Source organism: Sebastes umbrosus (assembly GCF_015220745.1).
Source record: "Sebastes umbrosus isolate fSebUmb1 chromosome 24 unlocalized genomic scaffold, fSebUmb1.pri SUPER_24_unloc_1, whole genome shotgun sequence".
In the NCBI taxonomy this organism is placed as follows: Eukaryota; Metazoa; Chordata; class Actinopteri; order Perciformes; family Sebastidae; genus Sebastes; species Sebastes umbrosus.
In genome coordinates this window covers 113,153-138,939 of record NW_023618437.1, presented here as the reverse complement: position 1 = coordinate 138,939, position 25,787 = coordinate 113,153, and the positions used below count along the sequence as shown (strand labels likewise).

The 25,787-nt window shown below is 46.7% G+C and overlaps 2 protein-coding genes across 3 annotated transcripts in view; both read right to left on the bottom strand.

Annotated features, from left to right (window-relative positions):
* Window positions 1-467: 467 nt before the first annotated feature.
* On the bottom strand, window positions 468-22,413 carry impg2b (interphotoreceptor matrix proteoglycan 2b). The gene is made up of 19 exons (XM_037762670.1): window positions 21,672-22,413; window positions 20,921-21,130; window positions 19,608-19,774; window positions 19,332-19,363; window positions 19,182-19,214; window positions 18,067-18,116; window positions 13,271-16,797; window positions 13,032-13,193; window positions 9,188-9,246; window positions 8,467-8,487; window positions 6,818-7,074; window positions 6,451-6,512; window positions 6,149-6,365; window positions 4,225-6,023; window positions 3,920-4,139; window positions 1,808-2,018; window positions 1,469-1,657; window positions 1,180-1,387; window positions 468-551 (listed from the first exon to the last, which is right to left on the bottom strand). Exons 1-19 carry the CDS (start codon window positions 21,748-21,750, stop codon window positions 468-470), a joined length of 7,587 nt encoding a protein of 2,528 aa, XP_037618598.1. The 5' UTR covers window positions 21,751-22,413.
* A 2,792-nt stretch (window positions 22,414-25,205) lies between these two features.
* senp7b (SUMO specific peptidase 7b) overlaps window positions 25,206-25,787 on the bottom strand; it is a 17,825-nt gene continuing 17,243 nt past the window's right edge. For both annotated transcript variants that reach the window (XM_037762691.1, XM_037762690.1), the window contains exon 22: window positions 25,206-25,487. In XM_037762691.1, coding sequence (XP_037618619.1) covers window positions 25,356-25,487 — 132 coding nt within the window. In that variant the 3' untranslated portion in view covers window positions 25,206-25,355. The remainder of the gene's footprint in view (window positions 25,488-25,787) is intronic.

Genomic DNA, 25,787 nt, shown 5'->3' with positions numbered 1-25,787 from the left:
TATAGACGATGAAGAGTAAGACAGGAAGTCGGCGTTGGACGAGTAAGACAGGAAGTCAGCGGTGGACGTGAAGCAGACTGAAGTGTTACAGACAGACAACACAGTATTTACAGGAGGAGGTGAAAGAGGTCAGGTGACCGTCCAGAGGTCAAAGTTCAGTTCAGAAGACCAGGAAAGAGTCCTTTCATAATAAACCTCCGGTCACCTTTACCTCCAGGGGGAGTGGATGAGCAGCGGCGAGGCGACGAAGACCAACTGATGAAGGCAGGTTTCTGTGGAGACCTGGAGGTCGGCGGTTCAGGATCGGCTACGTGTTGGAGCTTCCTGTCCTGTCCAGGAATCTGAACCACAGAAGAAGAACAAACTGGATCAGGTTCTGGTCCAAACCAGCGAGTATAAACGGACCTCGCTCGCTCAGGTGACTAAAACATGACGACTAAATCACAACTTTACACTTATGAAAACACTCACAATTGAGTCTGTCGCACAAAGTCTGCAAAGTGTTGATCTCTGGCGCACAACTCGATGATCCTCAGACGCTCCTGGATCTCCTGCCGAGAGGTCAGAGGTCAGAGGTCAGAAAACATGTTTACCCGACAGTCAGGCTGTTAATCAGTTGTAGACTGAAGAGGAAAGACCTGCTGCTGAGACACAACAACACTCGATCGTCTCATTTATCTCAACACTTCCTGTTGCAGGTTTCACAAACGCTGCCTCGATCGGTCGTTTATTCTGTGACTTTGGTGAAACCAGACTAACCCTTTAAAACACCAAAGTCACTCAATAAAACAAACTAACCTGATGGATGCAGCGGTAGACCAGTCCTTGTTCTGAGAGGTTAAATTATTAGTTTTATGAATGGAGTCCGGTGGATTTGAAGAGAGCGACACTTAGACTGATATATATGTTTATAGGTGTCCACAGCAGGACATTGGTATGCTCCATCTACTGTCGTAAAACACTGACTACGGATAAATAAAAACACCTGAACTATCCCCTTAAGGGTTCAGGGTTCTTTCCTACTGTACAGTAGAGAGGTCTCTGCTCTTTTATAGTTACGGCGTCCCACAAGGCTCAATTTTGGGGCCACTTCTATTTATATTGTGATTATTTGGACATAATATTAAAATCCACCTCTACGCTGATGACACTCCGCTGTACGGAGGACAGTTCTCGTACCTCCTGGGTGAGCGTGGTGTTCTGGCAGATGTGTTGTATCTCGAGAGCCCTGTCGAGGTCTCTGGAGCCGCCGGTGCCGGCGTGGCTGCTGTAGTGGGGCGCGTTGTCGTCATTGTAGCGCCGGTAGTACTGGGCGGTGACCTGGTCGCTCTCAAACGTGGGGTCCAACTTGGTGGCGCGCTCCAGCGTTGGCGGACTGTTTCCCCGTCTGGAAGGAAAACACGTTTAGAATATCTGGACAAACTACTGGATCAGATCAGGTAAACAGTCAGATGGTGCCGTCACCTACCGTAGCGGGTCCTCGCTGTCCTCCCCATCGTACTGCTCTCGCAGCATCCGTGCCAGGAAGAAGATGATGCCGGCCGCCACCAGGAGGAAGCCGGCCACCGAGGCGATGGCGATGCCAACCACCAGCGGCTCGGAGACGTACTCCTCGCAGTGCTCACCGCGATACCACCAGTTCTCTCCGACCCGACACCTGCAGCAAAGGTTCCCACAGTTACCACCAAGAACAACCGTTGTTTGTTCTGGCTGTTCAACCACTTTTAGGTTTTAAATGTTTAAACTTAAAGACCAGAATAAAGTTCAAAATTAAGTTTATTTTGTGTCTTATAAAACCGTCTCCGACCTGCAGATGGCGCCCTTGCCGGGGATGACGTCACATTTGCCGTCGTTGAGGCAGAAGTCGGGCTGCACCTCGCAGACGCTCTGACACGGCAGGCCGTCCACGCTCAGGTAGCCGGCGGCGCACACGCACTCGGCCTCACCGGACCACCTGTTGACCTGACACCTGGAGAAGTCGTTACAGTCCTGGAACTTACAGGGGTCGGCCCGGTCACCTGAGGAGGACGAGGAGGCAACCACAGAAGAAGAAGAAGATGGTTTAGTCAAACCTGCAGTTAAGGATCTGAATGGTTTTCAGACTTTGGTACTAAACCTGGGACCAGACCCCAGGACAGACCCAGGGACCAGACCTCGGGTCTGACCCTGGGACCAGACCTCGGGTCTAGCCCTGGGACCAGACCTCGGGTCAGACCCTGGAAACACCTTCAACAAACTCTCCTAATGACTTCATGCTAAGTCCAGATCCAGGACCAGAACCACGGCCTCTGCAGGACCTGCTACGGTGACCGTGGTAAAGGTGCCTTCAGGACTAAAGTGATTATCAGATGACCACGGTGACTCACTGGCTGTCAGGAGCTCCTCTGATTGGCTCAGACGGATTAAAGAGCTGCAGCTCAGCAGAGATGGAAGTGACAGTAAATCACTGAACCCCCCCTCACAATAAAATACACACAACAAGTACAAGTATGTCAGTAATATCAGTAAAACGCAAAGTACGTGCTGGTATAAACTGGTTGGGAGTTTAATTTAATAAATAAATAAAGAATCAGATTTTATAAACTCTTCAAATCTTAATTAGTAAAGTCAGTAAAGCTGTCAGATAAATGTAGTGGAGTACAAGTAGAAAGAAGTACAAGTACTTCACATGTGTACTTGGTTGTACTCAGACAGATAAGAGATATGAGTCAGTGTTGTTCTGCTGCTCACGTTCCTCTCAGACAGATTATCTCAGGTATTACATCTTATAGTCCTGACAGGAGAGCTAACCAGGATTCACCTCATGAACCGCTTCTGAACACAAACACCCTCTGAAGGTACAAGTACACAACGTAGTACTCCTAGTAGTATTCATCCAGAACATGTAGTATGAGTAAATACAACTAGTTCTCTTAAATCACTCGTATGTGGTACTAATAACAAGTAGTTAACCCAGGACCCAACAAGACCCAACAAGACCCTCTAGGGGGGTCCAGGGGTTTCAGGTACTTGTACTTTACTTGAGTATTTACATTTTATGTAACTTTATACTTCTACTCATCTCAGAGGTAAACATTCTACTTTTTACTTCACTACAATTATCTGACAATATTAGTTACTAGTTACTTTGCAGATACTCCGGGACCAGACCTCGGGACCAGACCCCGGGACTAGACCTCGGGACCAGACCCCGGGACCAGACCCCGGGACCAGACCTCGGGACCAGACCCCGGGACCAGACCCCGGGACCAGACCTTGGGACCAGACCTCGGGACCAGACTCCGGGACCAGACCCCGGGACCAGACCCCGGGACCAGACCCCGGGACCAGACCTCGGGACCAGACCTCGAGACCAGACCTCGGGACCAGACCCCGGGACCAGACCTCGGGACTGACCCCAGGACCAGACCTCGGGACCAGACCCCGGGACCAGACCCCGGGACCAGACCTCGGGACCAGACCTCGGGACTGACCCCGGGACCAGACCTCGGGACCAGACATTGGGACCAGACCTCGGGACTGACCCCGGGACCAGACCTCGGGACCAGACTCCGGGACCAGACCCCGGGACCAGACCCCGGGACCAGACCTCGGGACCAGACCTCTGGACTGACCCCGGGAACAGACCTCGGGACCAGACCTCGGGACTGACCCCGGGACCAGACCTCGGGACTGACCTCGGGATTGACCGCGGGACCTGACCTCGGGACCAGACCCCGGGTCTGACCCCGGGACTGACCCTGGGACCAGACCCCGGGACCAGACCTCGGGACCAGACCTCGGGATTGATCCCGGGACCAGACATCGGGACCAGACCCCGGGACCAGACCTCGGGACCAGACCTCGGGATTGATCCCGGGACCAGACATCGGGACCAGACCCCGGGACCAGACATCGAACTGACCGACTTCAGTCCTACCTGACTCGACGTCCAGCGAGTGCTTGTCGATGGACAGGTTCATGGTCTGGTAAGCGGTGTTGGCGAAGTCCTCCAGGATGAGGTAGACCACGTTGTCGACCCCTCTGGGAACTGGCTTACCGAACCTCATCCTGCTGTTCACCACGATGCTGCCGTTCCTGAAGTTGAGGATCTCCAGGTTCTGGAAGTTGTTCAGGTTGGTCTGAAGGTACGGGACCAGCTGCAAGGTGAAGACGAAGACACACGTGAAGAACGTAACACAAGAATCTAGAAGGTTTTATTCTCCAGAGTCTTTGAGTTCTCACCAGTTCTAGGAAGCGTTGCTCCAAGGCCTTGTACTCAGGGGAGCTCTTGTTGAAGAGGTCCAAGGAGAATGCCATGTTGGTCACCCTGAGCCTGAAGAACACCGTCAGGGCCTTGCCGGGTCGGGTTGGCAATGCGAAGGCATCCAGGTCTGAACCCTGAGCCCCACTGTAGAAGCCGCTGCTGTCACCTTCAACTGCCACACCGCCATACGGGAACACATCGAAGCTCACGTCGATGCTCGGCACCTCAGAAAAATCTAAGGGTTGGATCTCGGTTGCGGCGGGGGTGGAGTTGTTGACTTCCTGAAGCAAGGAAGTTTGGAGGGTAACACTACCTGATTCACTCTCTGAAGCATTCGTCAAGGTGGTTAACAAGTCTCCTAGCGATGCTTCTACGGCATCCGTTGAAGCACCTTCTGTTTTGTCCACAACCACCACCGATGGCTTCAAATGAGGAACAGCTGAAGTCGGATTCATTGGAACTTCGTCAACGTCTTCATGGTTCATGTGCTCATGGTCAACCGGTTCCTCGTCATCCGGCGCCGAATCCGACACTCGAGTGAATGGTGATTCCTTCTCAGGCGAGAGAGCGATGCTTCTGCTGTGGTCTGGACTTACAGAAGAAGTGAGGACCGGAGCGGCAGTCGTCGTGGTGACAACCATGACTTCATCCACAACCAGATCCTCGTCTTGGATACCAACCGCCAGCGTCGTCGTTATCACAGGATCGGTGACGCCGATGATGTGTTGCTCCTCTAAAATTTCTACCTCATCGTGGTCTTCGGTTTCTGGCGGCAGCAATTTAGGATTTTCCGTGAATATCTTAAGTTCTGGCGATTCTACGGTGATCGTATCAAGGCTGGATTCTTTGACTGTGACTGCCTGGACTTCTACAAACGTAGGTGACGCTTCGGTAGAGGAAGTGTCAGTGTCAGGGACTTCAGGTGCTTCAGGCGCAACAATAACTTCAACCTCCTCCTTCTCGGGTACATATTCTTCTGATTCAGACCCAACGGTAGCCACTGGAAGCTCTATTGCTGCATCAGTAGTTACTTCCACATCTTCAGCGGTTTCTGGAAGCCTGACTGCGGAATCAGTTGGCCCTGCAAAAACAGGGGCCTCGCGAGTCCTAGCTTCAGGTTCAGGAGGATCTGTGACTGGCGCCGTGAGGGTATGTGGTCCGGTCAAGGAGTCATCGTCATAGATGCCGGATGCCTCCACTGTTTGCACTGAAAGTTCAACAGTCAAGGTTCTTTCGGGCGAGAATACAGGTGCTCCGGTGGTGGTTGAGTAACGAGGGTCTGTACTGATGTGCTGCGTAACTAAAACCTGGTCCAAGAAAGGTTCCTCAATGCCTCCATCCAGCACTGATTTTTCAAAAGCAGGAACCGTTGTTGTCTGCAAAGGGGAAGCATTGGTGAACTCCATCGCAATTACGTCCTCTTTGTCAGTGGTTGGCGACTCAACGGTGAAGACCTCCTCGTCTTCATCTTCGTCCTCGGTCTCCTCCAGGTCAGGCGGCGGTAGCACCTCCAGGCTGCCGTCCCCCTCCTCGTAGAAGCTAGTCTCGTAAGAGGATGTCGCCGGCTGCCGGGCCCAGAGATCGTCACCCTGGCCGTCTCCAGAGAAACCAGAGCCAGATCCTCCGTCCAGCGTGGCCTCAGAGCCTGTTTGTGGTTTCACCGGCGCTGGAGGGGCGACGGCTGCAGGGGAGCCTCCGGGACCAACCGCAAGGTCCTCTCGGGGGTCGTCACCGGCGGCAGGAGCATTACTTTCAAGGAATCCCTCATCTTCAATATCTGTAAGCCAGAAAAGCACACGGAGAGTTTTTATGAAAAGGTGTTAAGTGGACTTTGAGTTCCATCATCGGTCAAGTCAGTTAGTCTCTGATTGGGTTGACCATCTTTAATGAACGTTAGCTCACTCTCTCTCCCGATGGTCTTCTTGGGGAAATCGGCGGCGGGTGTCGGAATCGTGATGTCGTCGAACATGAAGACGTCGTTCTCGCTCACCACCTCAACCTGGGGGACTTTCCACTCGTCGAAGGGGTCGAACAGGAAGTCGTCTTTGTTGAGGAAGATGTTGCTTTCCACCTCGTGGATCGGAGCGTCGGGAGGCTTCTCTGCAGCGAGGATGTTATCCTGAAAGAAGAAGGTTTACTGATGTTTATATGAAGGTGTCTTTAATTCTGTGATCGGTTTCTTCTTCTGGTTCAGTTGAACTCACCATGTTGTCGAAGGCGTCGGACGGTCGGATAGTAGGTTTCACAATCGGTAACAAGTTCTCCGCTGCAGAAAAGAGTCAGTAATTACTTCCTGTATTCTTCGATCTGGGATCAAATACACTATAAAAAGACTAAAGTTCTCTTTGATCGGCTGATCCAACTGGAACCTTTAACACCATCATCATTTGAAACTTTAAAATACCTCATATTTCTCCTTTTCGGTTTAAAATTAACTTACGTCCTGAAAATACTATTCTATCAAAAACTGGACTTTTCTTTGCAGTACCAAAGGAGCAATACATCTGTATGAATGAGTTGAAATATAAGTTGTAACAAGCGACTAAATGTTGTGTGAATGCAACGTGGTACCGTTCTCCAGCCGCAGAGCGTCCGTCTGCATCGCCAGGCTGCTGTTGCTCAGCAAGTTGTCCTTGTGCAGAGCCTCAGTGATGTAGTTGCGGAAGTCGGTGATGGTGTAGACGACGGTGGGCTGCTCGGCGGCTCCGGGGTAGTTCTTTTCCACCAGGTTGTTCTGCAGAGAGATGAAGTCCAGCGTGTCGTTGGCGATGCCGCTGCTGCTGTCCACCTCCAGGGTGATGGCGTAGTGGACCAGAACCACCAGACCCCTGAGAGGGAACAAGACCAGTTTAAACCAGCGGGCTACCTATGGGAGAAGTGAAGCCAATGATGAAGTGCCTTAAACCTGCATTCTTTCTAATGGTGGTAAGATGGTGACGGCCAAAAACCTAAACGACAAAACCAAAAACTAAGATGACAATGCCGAAAACCAAGATGACAACGCCGAAAACCAAGATGGTGACGGCCAAAAATCTAAACGACAACGCAAAATTCAAGATGACAACGCCGAAAACCAAGATGACAACGCCGAAAACCAAGATGACAACGCCGAAAACCAAGATGACAACGCCGAAAACCAAGATGACAACGCCGAAAACCAAGATGGTGACGGCCAAAAATCTAAACGACAACGCAAAATTCAAGATGACAACGCCAAAAACCAAGATGACAATGCCAAAAACCTAAACGACAATGCCAAAAACCAAGATGACAATGCCAGAAACCAAGATGGCGACGACCAAAAACCAAGATGGCGACGACCAAAAACCAAGATAGCAACGGGTAAAAACCAAGATGACAACGCCAAAAACCAATATGGAGAAGGCTAAAAGGCTTCAAAACATCAGTCCACAAAGCAGTGGATGACATCACGGTGACTACGTCCACTTATTCTATACGGTCTACGGTTTAAACTGAGATGTGTTAGCATTTAGCTCAGAGCGGCGCCCCCCCATCACGGTGTTTTATTGTTGTTGGGGTCCAGGTGACCTCCTTTAACCTGCAAACATCTAACCTGATATCACGGCCATCCCATAATCTGACATCTGTTCATCTGTTCACATCTTCCTGACCTCATTTAACGACCATATCTCCTCCTTCAGCTCGCTGCTTTCTACGACAGCAGAGATCAGGTGAGTTAAAGAGTCTCTCTGGAGGTCAGGGGGGGGGTGGCGAGGTCGTCGTAAACCTCAACGGTAATCTGGCGGCGGCTGCAGGTGGCCGGCAAGCGACTTATCCCACTTAAGAGCTGATTGACTATTGTTAAGGGCATTAAGTATTAGAGCTCTTATTTACTTCAACACAAACACAGAATCCAGGTCGGATAAACTACAATAATAAAGGTAATAATAGAGATAATAAAGGTAATAATAGAGGTAATAAAGGTAATAATAGAGATAATAAAGGTAATAATAGAGGTAATAAAGGTAATAATAGAGGTAATAATAGAGATGATAAAGGTAATAATAGAGATGATAAAGGTAATAATAGAGATGATAAAGGTAATAATAGAGGTAATAAAGGTAATAATAGAGGTAATAATAGAGATGATAAAGGTAATAATAGAGATGATAAAGGTAATAATAGAGGTAATAAAGGTTTAACATGTGGAGATAAAGTAAGTATCAAGTGAATAAAAGAGTAAAGTAGGTTAAACTCACCGCTCCAGGTCCTTCTGAGGTCTGACAACACAAACACAACATCACATAAACACATGAAATAAAGTCTCAGTTTACCATCCATTAAAATACATATGAATATAAATATACATATAAATATAAAAATAAAAATACAAATACAAATAAATATAATTATAAATATAAATATAAATATAAATATAAATATAATTATAAATATAATTATAAATATGAATATAATTATAAATATAATTATAAATATAATTATAAATATTAATATAAATATAATTATAAATATAATTATAAATATAAATATAATTATAAATATTAATATAAATATAAATATAATTATAAATATAATTATAAATATTAATATAAATATAATTATAAATATAATTATAAATATAAATATAATTATAAATATAATTATAAATATTAATATAAATATAATTATAAATATAATTATAAATATAAATATAATTATAAATATTAATATAAATATAATTATAAATATAAATATAAATATAAATATAATTATAAATATAATTATAAATATAAATATAATTATAAATATAAATATAATTATAAATATAATTATAAATATAAATATAATTATAAATATTAATATAAATATAATTATAAATATAAATATAATTATAAATATAAATATAAATATAAATATAATTATAAATATAAATATAAATATAAATATAAATATAAATATAAATATAAATATAATATTTACCTGAACTCGACCACGTAGACGCTCTTGAAGCCCGGCAGCCTGTCGAAGGCGTCTTCGATCTGAATGTTAAAGAGAAGAAAGAACGACTCAAATCAAGTCCTCTCTACTAACACCTGGGATTAAAGGGTTAAAGGTTAGGGGGTTAAAGGTTAGGGTTAAAGGTTAAAGGTTAGGGGTTTAGGGTTAAAGTCCTCTCTACTAAAACATGTTATTTTGTTTCATTTTCACATATTCTATAACTTCATGAGCAACAGAAACCTACTGAGACATCTGGTTCACATGTTTTTACTAATCATTGTTCGTATATTTGTCAGTAATAATCTTTGGGATATTTTTTGTGTATTTGTTTTAGATGTGTCTGAATGTTTTTCATGTCTGAATGTTTTTCATGTCTGAATGTTTTTCATGTCTGAATGTTTTTCATGTCTGAATGTTTTTCATGCTTGTAGTTTGTAGTTTGCAGAAAGTCGCCTTTACAACGAGATATTATTTAGTTTAGTTTAATGAAGTTTACTGAAGTTAATCTTCAGATATTCGTCCCGTCTGTCTCTACTCTGTCTCTACTGTCTCTACTGTCCCATCTGTCTGAAAGGTAAAAAGACTCTACAGTGTCTCTACTGTCTCTCTGCTGTCTCTACTGTCTCTACTGTCTCTACTGTCTCTCTGCTGTCTCTACTGTCTCTCTACTGTCTCTCTGCTGTCTCTCTGCTGTCTCTACTGTCTCTACTCTGTCTCTACTGTCTCTACTGTCCCATCTGTCTGAAAGGTAAAAAGACTCTACAGTGTCTCTACTGTCTCTCTGCTGTCTCTACTGTCTCTACTGTCTCTCTGCTGTCTCTACTGTCTCTCTACTGTCTCTCTGCTGTCTCTCTGCTGTCTCTACTGTCTCTACTCTGTCTCTACTGTCTCTACTGTCCCGTCTGTCTGAAAGGTAAAAAGACTACAGTGTCTCTACTGTCTCTACTGTCTCTCAGCTGTCTCTACTGTCTCTCTACTGTCTCTGCTGTCTCTACTGTCTCTACTGTCTCTACTGTCTCTCTACTGTCTCTCTGCTGTCTCTACTGTCTCTCTACTGTCTCTCTACTGTCTCTACTGTCTCTACTCTGTCTCTACTCTGTCTCTACTGTCTCTCTACTGTCTCTCTACTGTCTCTACTGTCTCTCTGCTGTCTCTACTGTCTCTCAGCTGTCTCTACTGTCTCTCTACTGTCTCTGCTGTCTCTACTGTCTCTACTGTCTCTCTACTGTCTCTCTGCTGTCTCTACTGTCTCTACTCTGTCTCTACTGTCTCTCTACTGTCTCTACTGTCTCTACTCTGTCTCTACTGTCTCTACTCTGTCTCTACTGTCTCTCTACTGTCTCTCTACTGTCTCTGCTGTCTCTCTGCTGTCTCTACTGTCTCTCTGCTGTCTCTCTGCTGTCTCTACTGTCTCTACTGTCTCTCTACTGTCTCTACTGTCTCTCTGCTGTCTCTACTGTCTCTGCTGTCTCTACTGTCTCTACTGTCTCTACTGTCTCTCTACTGTCTCTCTACTGTCTCTACTGTCTCTCTGCTGTCTCTACTGTCTCTCAGCTGTCTCTACTGTCTCTCTACTGTCTCTACTGTCTCTACTGTCTCTCTACTGTCTCTCTGCTGTCTCTACTGTCTCTACTGTCTCTACTCTGTCTCTACTGTCTCTCTACTGTCTCTCTACTGTCTCTACTGTCTCTACTGTCTCTACTGTGTCTCTACTGTCTCTACTCTGTCTCTACTGTCTCTCTACTGTCTCTACTGTCTCTCTGCTGTCTCTACTGTCTCTCTGCTGTCTCTCTGCTGTCTCTACTGTCTCTACTGTCTCTCTACTGTCTCTACTGTCTCTACTGTCTCTCTGCTGTCTCTACTGTCTCTCTACTGTCTCTCTACTGTCTCTGCTGTCTCTACTGTCTCTACTGTCTCTACTGTCTCTCTACTGTCTCTCTGCTGTCTCTACTGTCTCTCTACTGTCTCTACTCTGTCTCTACTGTCTCTCTACTGTCTCTCTACTGTCTCTACTGTCTCTACTGTCTCTCTGCTGTCTCTCTACTGTCTCTGCTGTCTCTACTGTCTCTACTGTCTCTACTGTCTCTCTGCTGTCTCTACTGTCTCTCTACTGTCTCTGCTGTCTCTACTGTCTCTACTGTCTCTACTCTGTCTCTACTCTGTCTCTCTACTGTCTCTGCTGTCTCTACTGTCTCTACTGTCTCTACTGTCTCTACTGTCTCTCTGCTGTCTCTACTGTCTCTACTGTCTCTACTGTCTCTACTGTCTCTACTGTCTCTCTACTGTCTCTGCTGTCTCTACTGTCTCTACTGTCTCTCTGCTGTCTGAGCCCCGTCATATTCCCTCATTAATGACGCCGCCATTGGAGCCATAAACTGGCCTCCCAGCGTCATGGCGGTGGCTCGGAGCCCGAAGGCGTCCCGGTGGAGCGGGAATACCGGAGGAGGCGACCTCGGCTTTCCTGGCACGCCGTGTTTTTTCCAACATGAGTCACTGTGCTCGTTTTGTGAGAGGAGGTTTCCAGCTCTGCTGGTTCTGCCTCTGGCTCGGCTCGTATGTACATCTATAGATTCTGGCAGCCTCCAGGAAACTGGAGCTTTACAGCGTCAAGACGCTTAGAGCGAGGAGGTCTTTAAACCGGAGCCAGAGTCCTGAAGACCTGAAACCCTGAAGACCTGAAGACCTGAACCCCTGAAGACCTGAACCCCTGAAGACCTGAAACCCTGAAGACCTGAAGACCTGAAACCCTGAAGACCTGAAGACCTGAAACCCTGAAGACCTGAAACCCTGAAGACCTGAAGACCTGAAACCCTGAAGACCTGAAGACCTGAACCCCTGAAGACCTGAACCCCTGAAGACCTGAAACCCTGAAGACCTGAAACCCTGAAGACCTGAAGACCTGAAACCCTGAAGACCTGAAGACCTGAAACCCTGAAGACCTGAAACCCTGAAGACCTGAAACCCTGAAGACCTGAAGACCTGAAACCCTGAAGACCTGAAACCCTGAAGACCTGAAGACCTGAAACCCTGAAGACCTGAAACCCTGAAACCCTGAAGACCTGAAGACCTGAAACCCTGAAGACCTGAAGACCTGAAGACCTGAAGACCTGAAACCCTGAGTCTGCAGTTTGTAGGAAACCACCAGCTAGTAATGAGTTCATTCTGGATGTCAGAGAGACGACTGGCTGATGGATCGACCCACATACTACTACTATACTACTATTATACTCCATATATACCAACATATTACTACTATACTACTACTATACTCCATATATACCCACATACTACTACTATACTACTACTATACTACTACTATACTCCATATATACTACACTCTCTCCTCTAGATCTTCTATATGTTGACAAAGACCTGCTGGCATTGTAGATTTACACAGTGGTTCTCAAAGTGGGGTCCGGGGACCCCCAGGGGTCCGTGGCGACGTTGTTATACGCAATGTTGTTGTACGCGACGTTGTTGTACGCGACTTTGTTGTACGCGACTTTGTTGTACGCGACCTTGTTGTACGCGACCTTGTTGTACGCGACTTTGTACACAACGTTGTTGTACGCGACGTTGTTGTACGCGATGTTGTTGTATGCGACGTTGTTGTACACGACGTTGTTGTTGTTGTACGCAACGTTGTTGTACGCGACGTTGTACACAACGTTGTTGTACGCAACGTTGTTGTACGCGACGTTGTTGTACGCGACGTTGTTATACACAACGTTGTTGTACGCGACGTTGTTGTACGCAACGTTGTTGTACGCGACATTGTTATACGCAACATTCTTTTAGAAACCTTCGGTAGTAAAGATGTTCGTACCCGGCGGGTGAAGTGTTTGGCGAGCTGCTGGTACTGGAAGCTGCTCGGGTCTCTCAGAGCGTCGTTGTAGGTTTCTGCTCTCAGCTTGATGCTCAGCTCCACCACCTGGACCTTCAGAGTCTTCGAGGGCCACAGCAGCGTCTCGTCGATCTCGTTACCGATCTGAACGTACAAGAAAACACAAGTTTAGGGGTTGGTACATCGTATCGGGATCCTATAACTAAACTAGATTCACTTACAGCGTTCTCCTCCTCGAACCCAAAGTCGTTGTTTCCCAGGAAGTTGTCCTCTAAGTCATCCGGCCTCTCTGTTGGGTGGGGGAAGTTGCCGTTGTTGTACTCCGGTACGTACTTGGTTGTAACCCCTAAAGTGACATCCACAGCAGAAGCCTGCGTCATTTCTGGGGTGACTTCGGCAAAAGACTCGGAGGTGACCTCTACTGGAGCCTCCGTCATGGTTTCTTCTGCTTTAACATCTGGGGAGGTACCCTCAACTTCCTCTGGGACAACCTGGTCCTCACTTGGTCCAGGTGCAACCTCCAGAACCGGCTCGTCGGGAACCCCTGAGGTCGTCTCTGGACGGGCAAGAGTCACAATTTCTGGAGAGGTTTCACTCGGAGCCTCTGGGACTATTTCTTTCTCAGGGAAAGATTCTGGAGCTTCACTTGCAGCCTCAACCACCGGTGTAGTAGTCTTCCTGGTGGGTTCTGGTGGTACTTCTGCCTCAGGCCCTCCTGGAGGTTCCCCGGTTACCTCTGGTTCAGGAGTGTCCTCCACGTCGTCTTCTGGGACGACAACGATATCTGGAGTGATCTCTTCATCAAACTCTGGTGGCGTTGCATCAACAGTGTCTGGGACGACTTCCTCGGCAACACTAACCTCCTCCGGTTCCTCAGAACCCGCTTCGTCTCGATCCTCCAATGGTTCCCCTCCGGCTGCTTCTTGTGAGATATCTACGGATTTTATGGCAAGATTCATTTTATCCTCATCAGTTACTACTTCAGGTTCCGCTTCTTGTGCAGTTCCTCCTGTAGGTTCCTGCTCCTCTGCAATTTCTTCTACGAGTTCTGTTTCTTCAATAGGTTCCACAACTTGGGCTGGTTCTGCTGCAGGTTCCTTCTCCTCTGCAATTTCTTCTACCAGTTCTGCTTCTCTGGTGGGTTCTGTTTCTGCAACAGGTTCCACGACTTGGGCTGGTCCTCCTGTAGGTTCCTTCTCCTCTGCAATTTCTTGTACGAGTTGTGTTTCTTCAACAGGTTCCACGACTTGGGCTGGTTCTCCTGTGGGTTCCGTCTCCTTTGCAATTCCTTCTACGAGTTCTGTTTCTTCTATAGGTTCCACTACTTGTGCTGGTTCTTCTGTGGGTTCCGTTTCCTCTGCAATTTCTTGTACGGGTTCTGCTTCTTGTGCTGGTTCTTCTATGAGTTCTGTTTCTTCTACAGGTTCCACTACTTGTGTTGGTTCTCCTGTGGGTTCTTTCTCCTCTGCAATTTCTTCTACAAGTTCTGCTTCTTGCGTTGGTTCCACTACTTGTGGTGGTTCTCCTGTGGGTTCCTTCTCCTCTGCAATTTCTTCTACAAGTTCTGCTTCTTGCGTTGGTTCCACTACTTGTGCTGGTTCTCCTTTGGGTTCCTTCTCCTCTGCAATTTCTTCTACTAGTTCTGCTTCTTTTGCTGGTTCTTTGGTGGGTTCTGTCTCTTCTGCTGTCTCTTCTACAGGTTCCACAACTTGTGCTGGTTCTCTTGTGGGTTTTGTCGCTTCAGCAGGTTCTGCTTCCTTTGCAGCACCTCCTGTAGGTTCTACTACTTCTACAGATTCTTGAACAGGTTCTGGTTCTTGTACAGTTTTTACTGTAGGTTCTGCTTCTTTTGCAGCATCCCCTGTAGGTTCTACTGTTTCTACAGTTTCTTGAACAGGTTCTGGTTCTTGCACTTTTTCTTCTGTAGGTTCTGCTTCTTTTGCAGCACCTCCTGTAGGTTCTACTATTTCTACAGTTTCTTCTGTAGGTTCTGCTTCTTTTGCAGCACCTCCTGTAGGTTCTACTACTTCTTCAGTTTCTTGAACAGGTTCTGGTTCTTGCACAGTTTCTTCTGTAGGTTCTGCTTCTTTTGTGGCACCTCCTGTAGGTTCTACTATTTCCACAGTTTCTTCTGTAGGTTCTGCTTCTTTTGCAGCACCTCCTGTAGGTTCTACTACTTCTTCAGTTTCTTGAACAGGTTCTGGTTCTTGCACAGTTTCTCCTGTAGGTTCTACTACAGGTTCTGCTTCTTTTGCAGCATCTCCTGTAGGTTCTACTTCTTCAGTTTCTTGAACAGGTTCTGCTTCTTGCACAGTTTCTCCTGTAGGTTCTACTACAGGTTCTGCTTCTTTTGCAGCATCTCCTGTAGGTTCTACTACTTCTTCAGTTTCTTGAACAGGTTCTGGTTCTTGCACAGTTTCTCCTGTAGGTTCTACTACAGGTTCTGCTTCTTTTGCAGCATCTCCTGTAGGTTCTACTTCTTCAGTTTCTTGAACAGGTTCTGCTTCTTGTGCAAATTCAATAACACCTGTTCCGTCTTTCACTACAGGTTCTGTGGGTTCCTCTGGTGTTTCTTCACCTTCAATTGTTCCTTCTCCTACTGTCTCTACTGGCCGTTCTTCAATGATTGCTGTTTCTATTGTAGCTTCAGCTGGTTCTTCTTCTACTGTGACACGTACCGAAGGTTCTACTGTATCCTGTACGGTAACGGTTGCCTCCACTGTAGTGTTTGGTGGAACCTCCTCAGTGTCATCGGAGGTGTCTTCATCCTGGTCATCTTGTAAGATCACTACGGCTGGCTCGGTCAGGGTTGGTTTGCCGCCTGGCGCTTTACTAACTTCTACTGCTATCTCGTCTGTTGTGGTCCGGACGGACGCCTGGGAAGGAACCGAGACAGATTCTTGTTCTGGGATCCGGTCGGAGGTCTGGGAAGGAACAGAGACAGATTCTTGTTCTGGAGTCACTTTAATAAATACTTCTGCTTCTTCTTCTGGATCTGTTATCAAAAATACAGTTGGAGTTGCATCGGTGCTGACCTGAACTTCTACAGCGGCCTCTGAAGGATGTTCTACAGGTGGTTTCAGTATGTCATCTTCAGGTTCCTCAGGAATTGCCACCTCAACTAATTCAGGTGCATCTGGTACAGTTTCCTCAACCTCATCAGTCAAGGCTTCATCTGGGGTGAAATCCAAAGAACTATCTGGAGCTTCTTGAACTTCTGGGCCCACAACGACGTTGGAGATTATCTCAGGTGTCTGCTCGGGTAGGCCTTCTGACGGAGCCAGGGCCCCGGGCTCCGAGGGTACTTCCTCTCCTAATTCTTCCAGTGTGGCCGGTACCGTAGTGGGCTTTGTGTAAAACCCAACAGTAGCTTCTGTGGGGACCACTTCAGCCATGATCTCTGAGGGTGGCTCCTCACCTTCTGGGGTGACATCAGGTACATCCACATCTTCCACTACATCCTCCTCTTCTGTTGGGTCTTCCTCAACAATCCCAGCAAAGGGCTTGTGGGTAACAGAGTCAGCGACCTCCACCTCTACCGTATCCTCCGCAATGTCCTCAACGTCCTGGACATCTTCAGTGTCTTCTGGCATGGCAGCGATCGCAGGCTCAGAGGTCCTGGTTCTGGATGTTGCAGTGTCTTGAACCGACCATTCGGTTGCAGAAGGTGGAGCGGTCCAAGCAGTGAACTCGAAGCCCGGTGGAAGGTCATCGTGGTCAGCTGTGTCCGAGCCGATGAAGATGACGTCTGTAAAATGACAATATAGATACAAATTAGGACGATGGGAAGAGAGTTGTCCTGACTCTGCTTCTACGACACTTTGACATTACATAAAAGTGTTGAATCTGTTTCAGAGTCAGGTGACCTTTGGTTCCTCTTTGGCGCCGATACAAACCAGTCCAACCCCTTTCAGCTGTGATCTCACTAACCCTGATACCTGTCCAGCAGTAACCCTCCACTGACCAGCCTGCTGCTGCCTGTAAATAGGCTTACAGGTCTATTCTGGGACCGGACCGTGTGACGGGAATCAGGAGCTGAGGTGGGTGTAAGCTGGAGACAGACTTCTAAACCTGGACGGACCTTTAGGGTGGTTGTTTTCCACCGAGAGGTCAGCGGAGACTTTCTACGGGTCACCAGTAAGACGCCGTTAACCAGCTGCTGCTCCGATACCTCCAGACTCAACTTTTACTGTTCTGGCTCCAGTCCAGGTTCTGGCTCTAGTCCAGGTTCTGGCTCCGGTCCAGGTTCTGGCTCTAGTCCAGGTTCTGGCTCTAGTTTAGGTTCTGGCTCCAGTCCAGGTTCTGGCTCTAGTCCAGGTTCTGGCTCTAGTTTAGGTTCTGGCTCTAGTTTAGGTTCTGGCTCTAGTCCAGGTTCTGGCTCTAGTTTAGGTTCTGGCTCTAGTTTAGGTTCATATATATATATATATTTATATGCAATGAATGAATGAATGAATGAATCTAGTGATGCACCGATACCAGTATCGGGTCCGATACTGTGCTCATGAACTCGCAAAACGTCTCCGATACCCCTTTATGGCAGTGTGATGTTAACCTCTCGTCACCGTCTTTCGGGTCCTCATGCTCCACCCCCCCGACGGTGCAGCCGAGACGGGCCGGTATCCCACCTCAGTTTGCGCTGGCCCTCACTTTCATTGCTCCACGGGGTTTTGCTGTCACCCTCTGACTCACGCGTGCGTTAGACTCCTTGGTCCGTGTTTCAAGACGGGTCGGGTGGGTTGCCGACATCGCTGCAGACCTCTGGAGCCTTTTACGTGGGCCGAGCCCCGATCTGTAAGTACTTGTACTCGGTCTGAAAAAAGTGGTATTGGTGCATCCCTAAATGAATGAGTGAATGAGTGTGTGAATGAATGAGTGAATGAGTGAATGAGTGAGTGAATGAATGAGTGAATGAGTGAATGAGTGAATGAATGAATGAGTGAGTGAATGCTTGGTGTGTGTTCACTGTGTTAATCAGAGCTCGGGGAGGTCAGCCCCAGGTGAGTGTTTATTTATTTACCTGCTGGTCTCAGTGATCCGGCCGTCTGGACACTGGACGTTGATTCAGAGCTGCAGGACAAAGAGACAGAAAACAAGAGGACAGTTAGACACCAACACCGTCTCTGTCAAACTGAGACAGAATACATCTAGAATATAGAGCAGAAGCAGATGTTTAAAGCAGATGTTTAAAGGGGAGTTTTCACCTATTTTAAGATGTTTAACATCTGTGAGGTCTTAAAATAGTTGGTGTTCCCCTTAACATTCATTAAAGAGCAGCACGGCCGGGCCGCAGCAGCACGGCCGGGCCGCCGCAGTACACACAGCTTTTTAGGGTTATTAAAGTAGTCCAGGTGTTCTTAACGTAGTCCAGGTGTTTAGGGTTATTAAAGTAGTCCAGGTGTTCGTAACGTAGTCCAGGTGTTTAGGGTTATTAAAGTAGCCCAGGTGTTCTTAACGTAGTCCAGGTGTTTAGGGTTATTAAAGTAGTCCAGGTGTTTAGGGTTATTAAAGTAGTCCAGGTGTTCGTAACGTAGTCCAGGTGTTTAGGGTTTTAAAGTAGCCCAGGTGTTCTTAACGTAGTCCAGGTGTTTAGGGTTATTAAAGTAGTCCAGGTGTTTAGGGTTATTAAAGTAGTCCAGGTGTTCGTAACGTAGTCCAGGTGTTTAGGGTTATTAAAGTAGTCCAGGTGTTCGTAACGTAGTCCAGGTGTTTAGGGTTATTAAAGTAGCCCAGGTGTTTAGGGTTATTAAAGTAGTCCAGGTGTTTAGGGTTATTAAAGTAGTCCAGGTGTTCGTAACGTAGTCCAGGTGTTTAGGGTTATTAAAGTAGTCCAGGTGTTCGTAACGTAGTCCAGGTGTTTAGGGTTATTAAAATAGCCCAGGTGTTTAGGGTTATTAAAGTAGTCCAGGTGTTTAGGGTTATTAAAGTAGTCCAGGTGTTCGTAACGTAGTCCAGGTGTTTAGGGTTATTAAAATAGCCCAGGTGTTTAGGGTTATTAAAGTAGTCCAGGTGTTTAGGGTTATTAAAGTAGTCCAGGTGTTCGTAACGTAGTCCAGGTGTTTAGGGTTATTAAAGTAGTCCAGGTGTTCTTAACGTAGCCCAGTTTAAAGCTAGACAGGTGTTTAGGTGGCCTACCTGCATGGAGGAGGACCTGGTGTGATGGTTACACTGCAGCAGGTGATGAAACACAGCACAGGTGTCAATACACAACCACGTTCACATTCACACCTTTCATTAATAACCTGGTCTGGTTCCACCACCAGATCAGGTGACTCATAAACTCACCTGTTCATCGCCGCCGCCGCCAGGGCAACCCTCTGAAACAAAGACACACATCATCACTTTATATTTAGTAGTACTATATATAGTACTGTGTGTAACGTGCAGTAGTGAAGTACCTGGTAGAGATAGTACTGTGTGTAACGTGCAGTAGTGGAGTACCTGGTAGAGATAGTACTGTGTGTATTGTGCAGTAGTGGAGTACCTGGTAGAGATAGTACTGTGTGTATTGTGCAGTAGTGAAGTACCTGGTAGAGATAGTACTGTGTGTAAAGTACTCACGGTCCTGATGAGGTCTGTGTGCTCCTCTGATTGGCTGAAGAAGCTGCCGATGTCCATGACGCCGAGCGATCCATCCATGCAGCGACCGACCCAGTCCTGGTACTCGTCCCGCTCCGGCAACCGGTCCCAGAAGATCTTAAAGGCCTCCCACACCGTCTCCTGGCACACTGAAACATGTATGTTATATTCAACACGTTACATACTGAAACATACTAACTTTTTCATAGTTTGTCATGATGCTATTCTTAGTTTATCACAGTTTTTCTTAGTTTGTCATGATGCTATTCTTAGTTTATCACGTAGTTTTTCTTAGTTCATCATGTTGTTTTTCTTAGTTTATCACAGTTTTTCTTAGTTTGTCACATAGTTTTTCTTAATTCATCACAGTTTTTCTTAGTTTATCACATAGTTTTTCTTAATTCATCACAGTTTTTCTTAGTTTATCACATAGTTTTTCTTAGTTTATCAGTTTTTCTTAGTTTATCACAGTTTTTCTTAGTTTATCAGTTTTTCTTAGTTTATCACGTCATTTTTCTTAGTTTATCACAGTTTTTCTTAGTTTATCACGTCGTTTTTCTTAGTTTATCAGTTTTTCTTAGTTTATCACGTCATTTTTCTTAGTTTATCACAGTTTTTCTTAGTTTATCGTGTTGTTTTTCTTAGTTTATCAGTTTTTCTTAGTTTATCACGTCGTTTTTCATAGTTCATCGTGTTGTTTTTCTTAGTTTATCACATAGTTTTTCTTAGTTTATCAGTTTTTCTTAGTTTATCACGTCATTTTTCTTAGTTTATCACAGTTTTTCTTAGTTTATCACGTCGTTTTTCTTAGTTTATCGTGTTGTTTTTCTTAGTTTATCACAGTTTTTCTTAGTTTATCACGTCGTTTTTCATAGTTCATCGTGTTGTTTTTCTTAGTTTATCACATAGTTTTTCTTAGTTTGTCATGATGCTATTCTTAGTTTATCACGTATTTTTTCTTAGTTTATCATGTAGTTTTTCATAGTTCATCGTGTTGTTTTTCTTAGTTTATCATATTGAACGCCAGACTACGTGACTTGTAGAAGAATGTGTTTTTACAAGTCATCTAGCTCTGCGTGACCTCTGACCTCTCTGGGATTGGCTGCCTTTAATGACCGTAGACTCTGAGGTTAAGCTTGTAAGTCAGTTTGGATAAGAGCTTAGGTGAAACACCTCAAGTGTTAAAGGAGGAAAAAGAGAGTTTTGTAGACAGGAACCAGAACCAGTATCCAGAACCAGTATCCAGAACCAGTATCCAGAACCAGTATCCAGAACCAGGACTCGGTAGGACGTACCTCTGAGGTGGAAGTAGTTCAGGTGGTTGGCGACGGCCTCGTCCAGCGTCTCTTGACTGCAAAGTTTGACTCCGCTGGGAAACAAGATATTCCTTTTTCTCCGAGTCAGAGCGGCGTGTCGTCTGTATAGAAGCTGATCTGAGTCCACCGCCGGGTCGCCCAAATATCCACCGCGCTCCTCCGAGTCCACCGCCGGGTCATCAGGTGCATCTGCAGGCGTCCGGAAACCAGAACACTCAGCGATGGGAAGTAACCAAGCACATGTAGTCTAGGATACTACTATCTACTACTACTACTGCTACTGCTGCTACTACTGCTACTACTACTACTACTGCTGCTGCTGCTGCTGCTGCTGCTACTGCTGCTACTGCTACTACGACTACTACTACTACTACTACTACTACTACTGCTACTACTACTGCTGCTGCTGCTGCTGCTGCTGCTGCTGCTGCTACTGCTGCTACTGCTACTACTACTACTGCTGCTGCTACTGCTGCTACTGCTATTACGACTACTACTACTACTACTACTACTACTACTACTACTGCTGCTGCTACTGCTGCTGCTTCTGCTACTGATACTGCTACTACTACTAACACGTTTTACTGCACTACATTTATCCGACAGCTGTAGTTACTTCACAGCTTTAACTGCATGAAGCTGAGAATACTTGTGTACTTTTACTTGAGTAAAGGACCTGAATACTTCAATAAGTATAATACTAATAAAAAGTATTTGTAGTACTACTAACCTGTCTCGGTGTAGATGCGTCCTGACAGCAGCACCGCGGCGAGCGTCCACAGAACCAGCGTCCCGGTCTTTCCTGCCATGTCTCAGCAGAACTAAAGGAAGTCCAGGAGGACTCTACGTCTTAGAGTCCACGTCCTCAGCTCATCGGTCTCAGATCTGAAGGAAGTCCAGGAGGACTCTGAGTCTGAAGGAAGTCCAGGTGGACTCTGAGTCTGAAGGACGTCCAGGAGGACTCTGAGTCTGAAGGAAGTCCAGGAGGACTCTGAGTCTGAAGGACGTCCAGGAGGACTCTGAGTCTGAAGGAAGTCCAGGTGGACTCTACGACTTAAGTCCACGTCCTCATCTCATTGGTCTCAGACTCGTCCATCCACCAGGTCCAGCAGAACAGGAAGCTGGTCCATCCACCGGGTCCAGTAGGACAGGAAGCTGAGTGCGTGGAGGTTGAGGACGGTTTGGCGTCTCCGGGCTGCTCGCTGCTGTCAGCTGAGCAGACGGGAGGTTTCTGGTGTAATCCTATTAGTTAAGCTGCTGGACTGGATGAGTGTCAGAGCTGCTGCGCTGCAACAGGAAGTCATTACATCAAACGAACTGTATACTAAACATTACAACTACACCGTCGCCTCGAAGCCAGAGGGTCACAGGTTCAAATCCCGCCTGGGGCCTTCTGTGTGGCGTTAGCATGTTCTCCCCGTTAGCATGGGTCTACTCCGGGTTCTCAGGTTTCCTCCCACAGTCCAAAGACATGCAGGTTGGAGTGGGTTTACCTGCATGTCTTTGGACTGGGGGAGGAAACTGGAGCACCCGGAGTAAACCCACGCAGACTTGCATGTCTTTGGACTGTGGGAGGAAACTGGAGCACCCGGAGTAAACCCACGCAGACTTGCATGTCTTTGGACTGTGGGAGGAAACTGGAGCACCCGGAGTAAACCCACGCAGACTTGCATGTCTTTGGACTGTGGGAGGAAACTGGAGCACCCGGAGTAAACCCACGCAGACTTGCATGTCTTTGGACTGTGGGAGGAAACTGGAGCACCCGGAGTAAACCCAAGCAGACTTGCATGTCTTTGGATTGTGGGAGGAAACTGGAGCACCCGGAGTAAACCCAAGCAGACCTGCATGTCTTTGGACTGTGGGAGGAAACTGGAGCACCCGGAGTAAACCCACGCAGACTTGCATGTCTTTGGACTGTGGGAGGAAACTGGAGCACCCGGAGTAAACCCACGCAGACTTGCATGTCTTTGGACTGTGGGAGGAAACTGGAGCACCCGGAGTAAACCCACGCAGACTTGCATGTCTTTGGACTGTGGGAGGAAACTGGAGCACCCGGAGTAAACCCAAGCAGACTTGCATGTCTTTGGATTGTGGGAGGAAACTGGAGCACCCGGAGTAAACCCAAGCAGACCTGCATGTCTTTGGACTGTGGGAGGAAGCCGGTGCACCCGGCGTAAACCCACGCCGACCTGCATGTCTTTAGACTGCAGGTCGGTGTGGGTTTACGCCGGGTGCACCGGGTTCCTCCCACAGAGATCCAGTCAGAATGTGTCCAGGTTGCCGGTCCGAGGCGGTGAGTGGTTCCTCGGCCAGGTGGTCGTTACGGCAGACTGATCCGTGGATTAGCTCAACATGCCGAGAGGTCACTCTGAGCATTAGAAGGTCAAAGGTCACCGTGGAGCGCCGCTTTCCCCCCCGCTTGTTTTCACTAAACCGGGTTAGACTCTGATCCTAATCCAGCTCAACCAGTTCAGAGAGTAAATAAACAGGATGGAGTCGTTCAGACAGGACCTGGACTCTAGAACTAGACCTGTCTTGGTCCTGGTCCTGGTCCAGACTACTGTGACCCCCCCCGCTGATTCACCGTCAACAATAGCAGACATCTTTTATTGGATAACGGGAGGAAACAACGAGGTAGAACCTTCTCTCACTCCAGAACCAGACCAGAGAACCAGGATCAGAGAACCAGGACCAGAGAACCAGGACCAGAGAACCAGGACCAGAGAACCAGAACCAGAGAACCAGGACCAGAGAATCAGGATCAGAGAACCAGAACCAGAGAACCAGGATCAGAGAACCAGAACCAGAGAACCAGGACCAGAGAACCAGGATCAGAGAACCAGGACCAGAGAACCAGAACCAGAGAACCAGGATCAGAGAACCAGGAGCAGAGAACCAGAACCAGAGAACCAGGACCAGAGAACCAGGAGCAGAGAACCAGGATCAGGTTTCAGTCTTCAGGACTCTTCAGGATTAGTTTTGGGTGGAGCTCCATGGATCTGATTCGGTCTAATCTGGACCTCCCGTTGCTCAGATTAGTCTCCTCTACGGCCGCCGAGGCAAAACATCAACTCTCCACTATCTAGTAGCACGCCAGGGTCCCCCCCCCCGCCCCAAGTCTGATCCAGATAACGAGCTGGAAGCTGATTGGTCCTCAGCAGGGAGTCGGGGGGGGGGGGGGGGGGGACGCTACGCTAAAACCCCCAGATTACCAAACACACACATTACAGACACACACACACCACCCGTTTATACTAATAAAGAAGAGAAGAAGACAAAATAAACGACAATACATATATAAATATTATATATATATATATATATTATATATTTATTATTTATAATATATATTTATATATAGATACTGATAAAAGAGAGAAAGGCATGATGGGTAGAAACACACACTGATAGTAACCCAATGACCTCGGCTGACATCACTGATCCATCAACACTGATCACTCATTAATCAGGAAGTCAGCAGGCCAAAGGGCCCCTTCTTCTGGAATAACCTCCCTATAGACATCAGACTGGTGTTCATAGGGAGGTTATTCCTTCTTATCGAGCCCCCTTCTTCTGGAATAACCTCCCTATAGACATCAGACTGGTGTTCATAGGGAGGTTATTCCTTCTTATCGAGCCCCCTTCTTCTGGAATAAACCTCCCTATAGACATCAGACTGGTGTTCATAGGGAGGTTATTCCTTCTTATCGAGCCCCCTTCTTCTGGAATAACCTCCCTATAGACATCAGACTGGTGTTCATAGGGAGGTTATTCCTTCTTATCGAGCCCCCTTCTTCTGGAATAACCTCCCTATAGACATCAGACTGGTGTTCATAGGGAGGTTATTCCTTCTTATCGAGCCCCCTTCCTCTGGAATAACCTCCCTATAGACATCAGACTGGTCATAGGGAGGTTATTCCCTCTTAACGAGCCCCCTTCCTCTGGAATAACCTCCCTATAGACATCAGACTGGTGTTCATAGGGAGGTTATTCCTTCTTAACGAGCCCCCTTCCTCTGGAATAACCTCCCTATAGACATCAGACTGGTGTTCATAGGGAGGTTATTCCTTCTTATCGAGCCCCCTTCTTCTGGAATAACCTCCCTATAGACATCAGACTGGTCATAGGGAGGTTATTCCTTCTTAACGAGCCCCCTTCCTCTGGAATAACCTCCCTATAGACATCAGACTGGTCATAGGGAGGTTATTCCTTCTTAACGAGCCCCCTTCCTCAGTATACATGAAACAAAAACTAAACATTTAAATATTGTTTAAAATAGTTTTTATTAAAGCAGCATTTTAAATCCTTCGACATCAAAGTATGAACATTTTAACAACGTAGAAAAAATATAAATAATTTATTGCACAGGTGAGTTAACGGCTCGGTTTGGGTTTTTTGGTCATCTTTCGTGGTTTCAGTTTCCTCCGTTCTGACTCTGGTGCATCCTCATGATCAGAGATCGGATCTCCTCGCGCTTCTGTCGCACCCGTTGCCGCGGGAACCAGCTGTCCAGCCGTAATGGGAGGTCAAAGTTCACCACGGGGTTCTGGGGAGCCAATCAGAGAGCTCCATTTAGTCGGACGGCTTTAAAATATGAAACGTCCCGTCGCTACGACAACGACAACAAAATGATGGCAGCTTCTGAGGTTGAGATGTTAAACATTGAAACATGTGGTGTTTAAATGGAGAAGACTTTTGGTGATATTATATATAGATATATATATTTATATATATATCTATATATATCTCTATATATATTTATATATAGAGATATATATAGATATATATCTCTATATATAGATATAGAGATATATATCAATATATATAAATATGTACTGATGAGCAG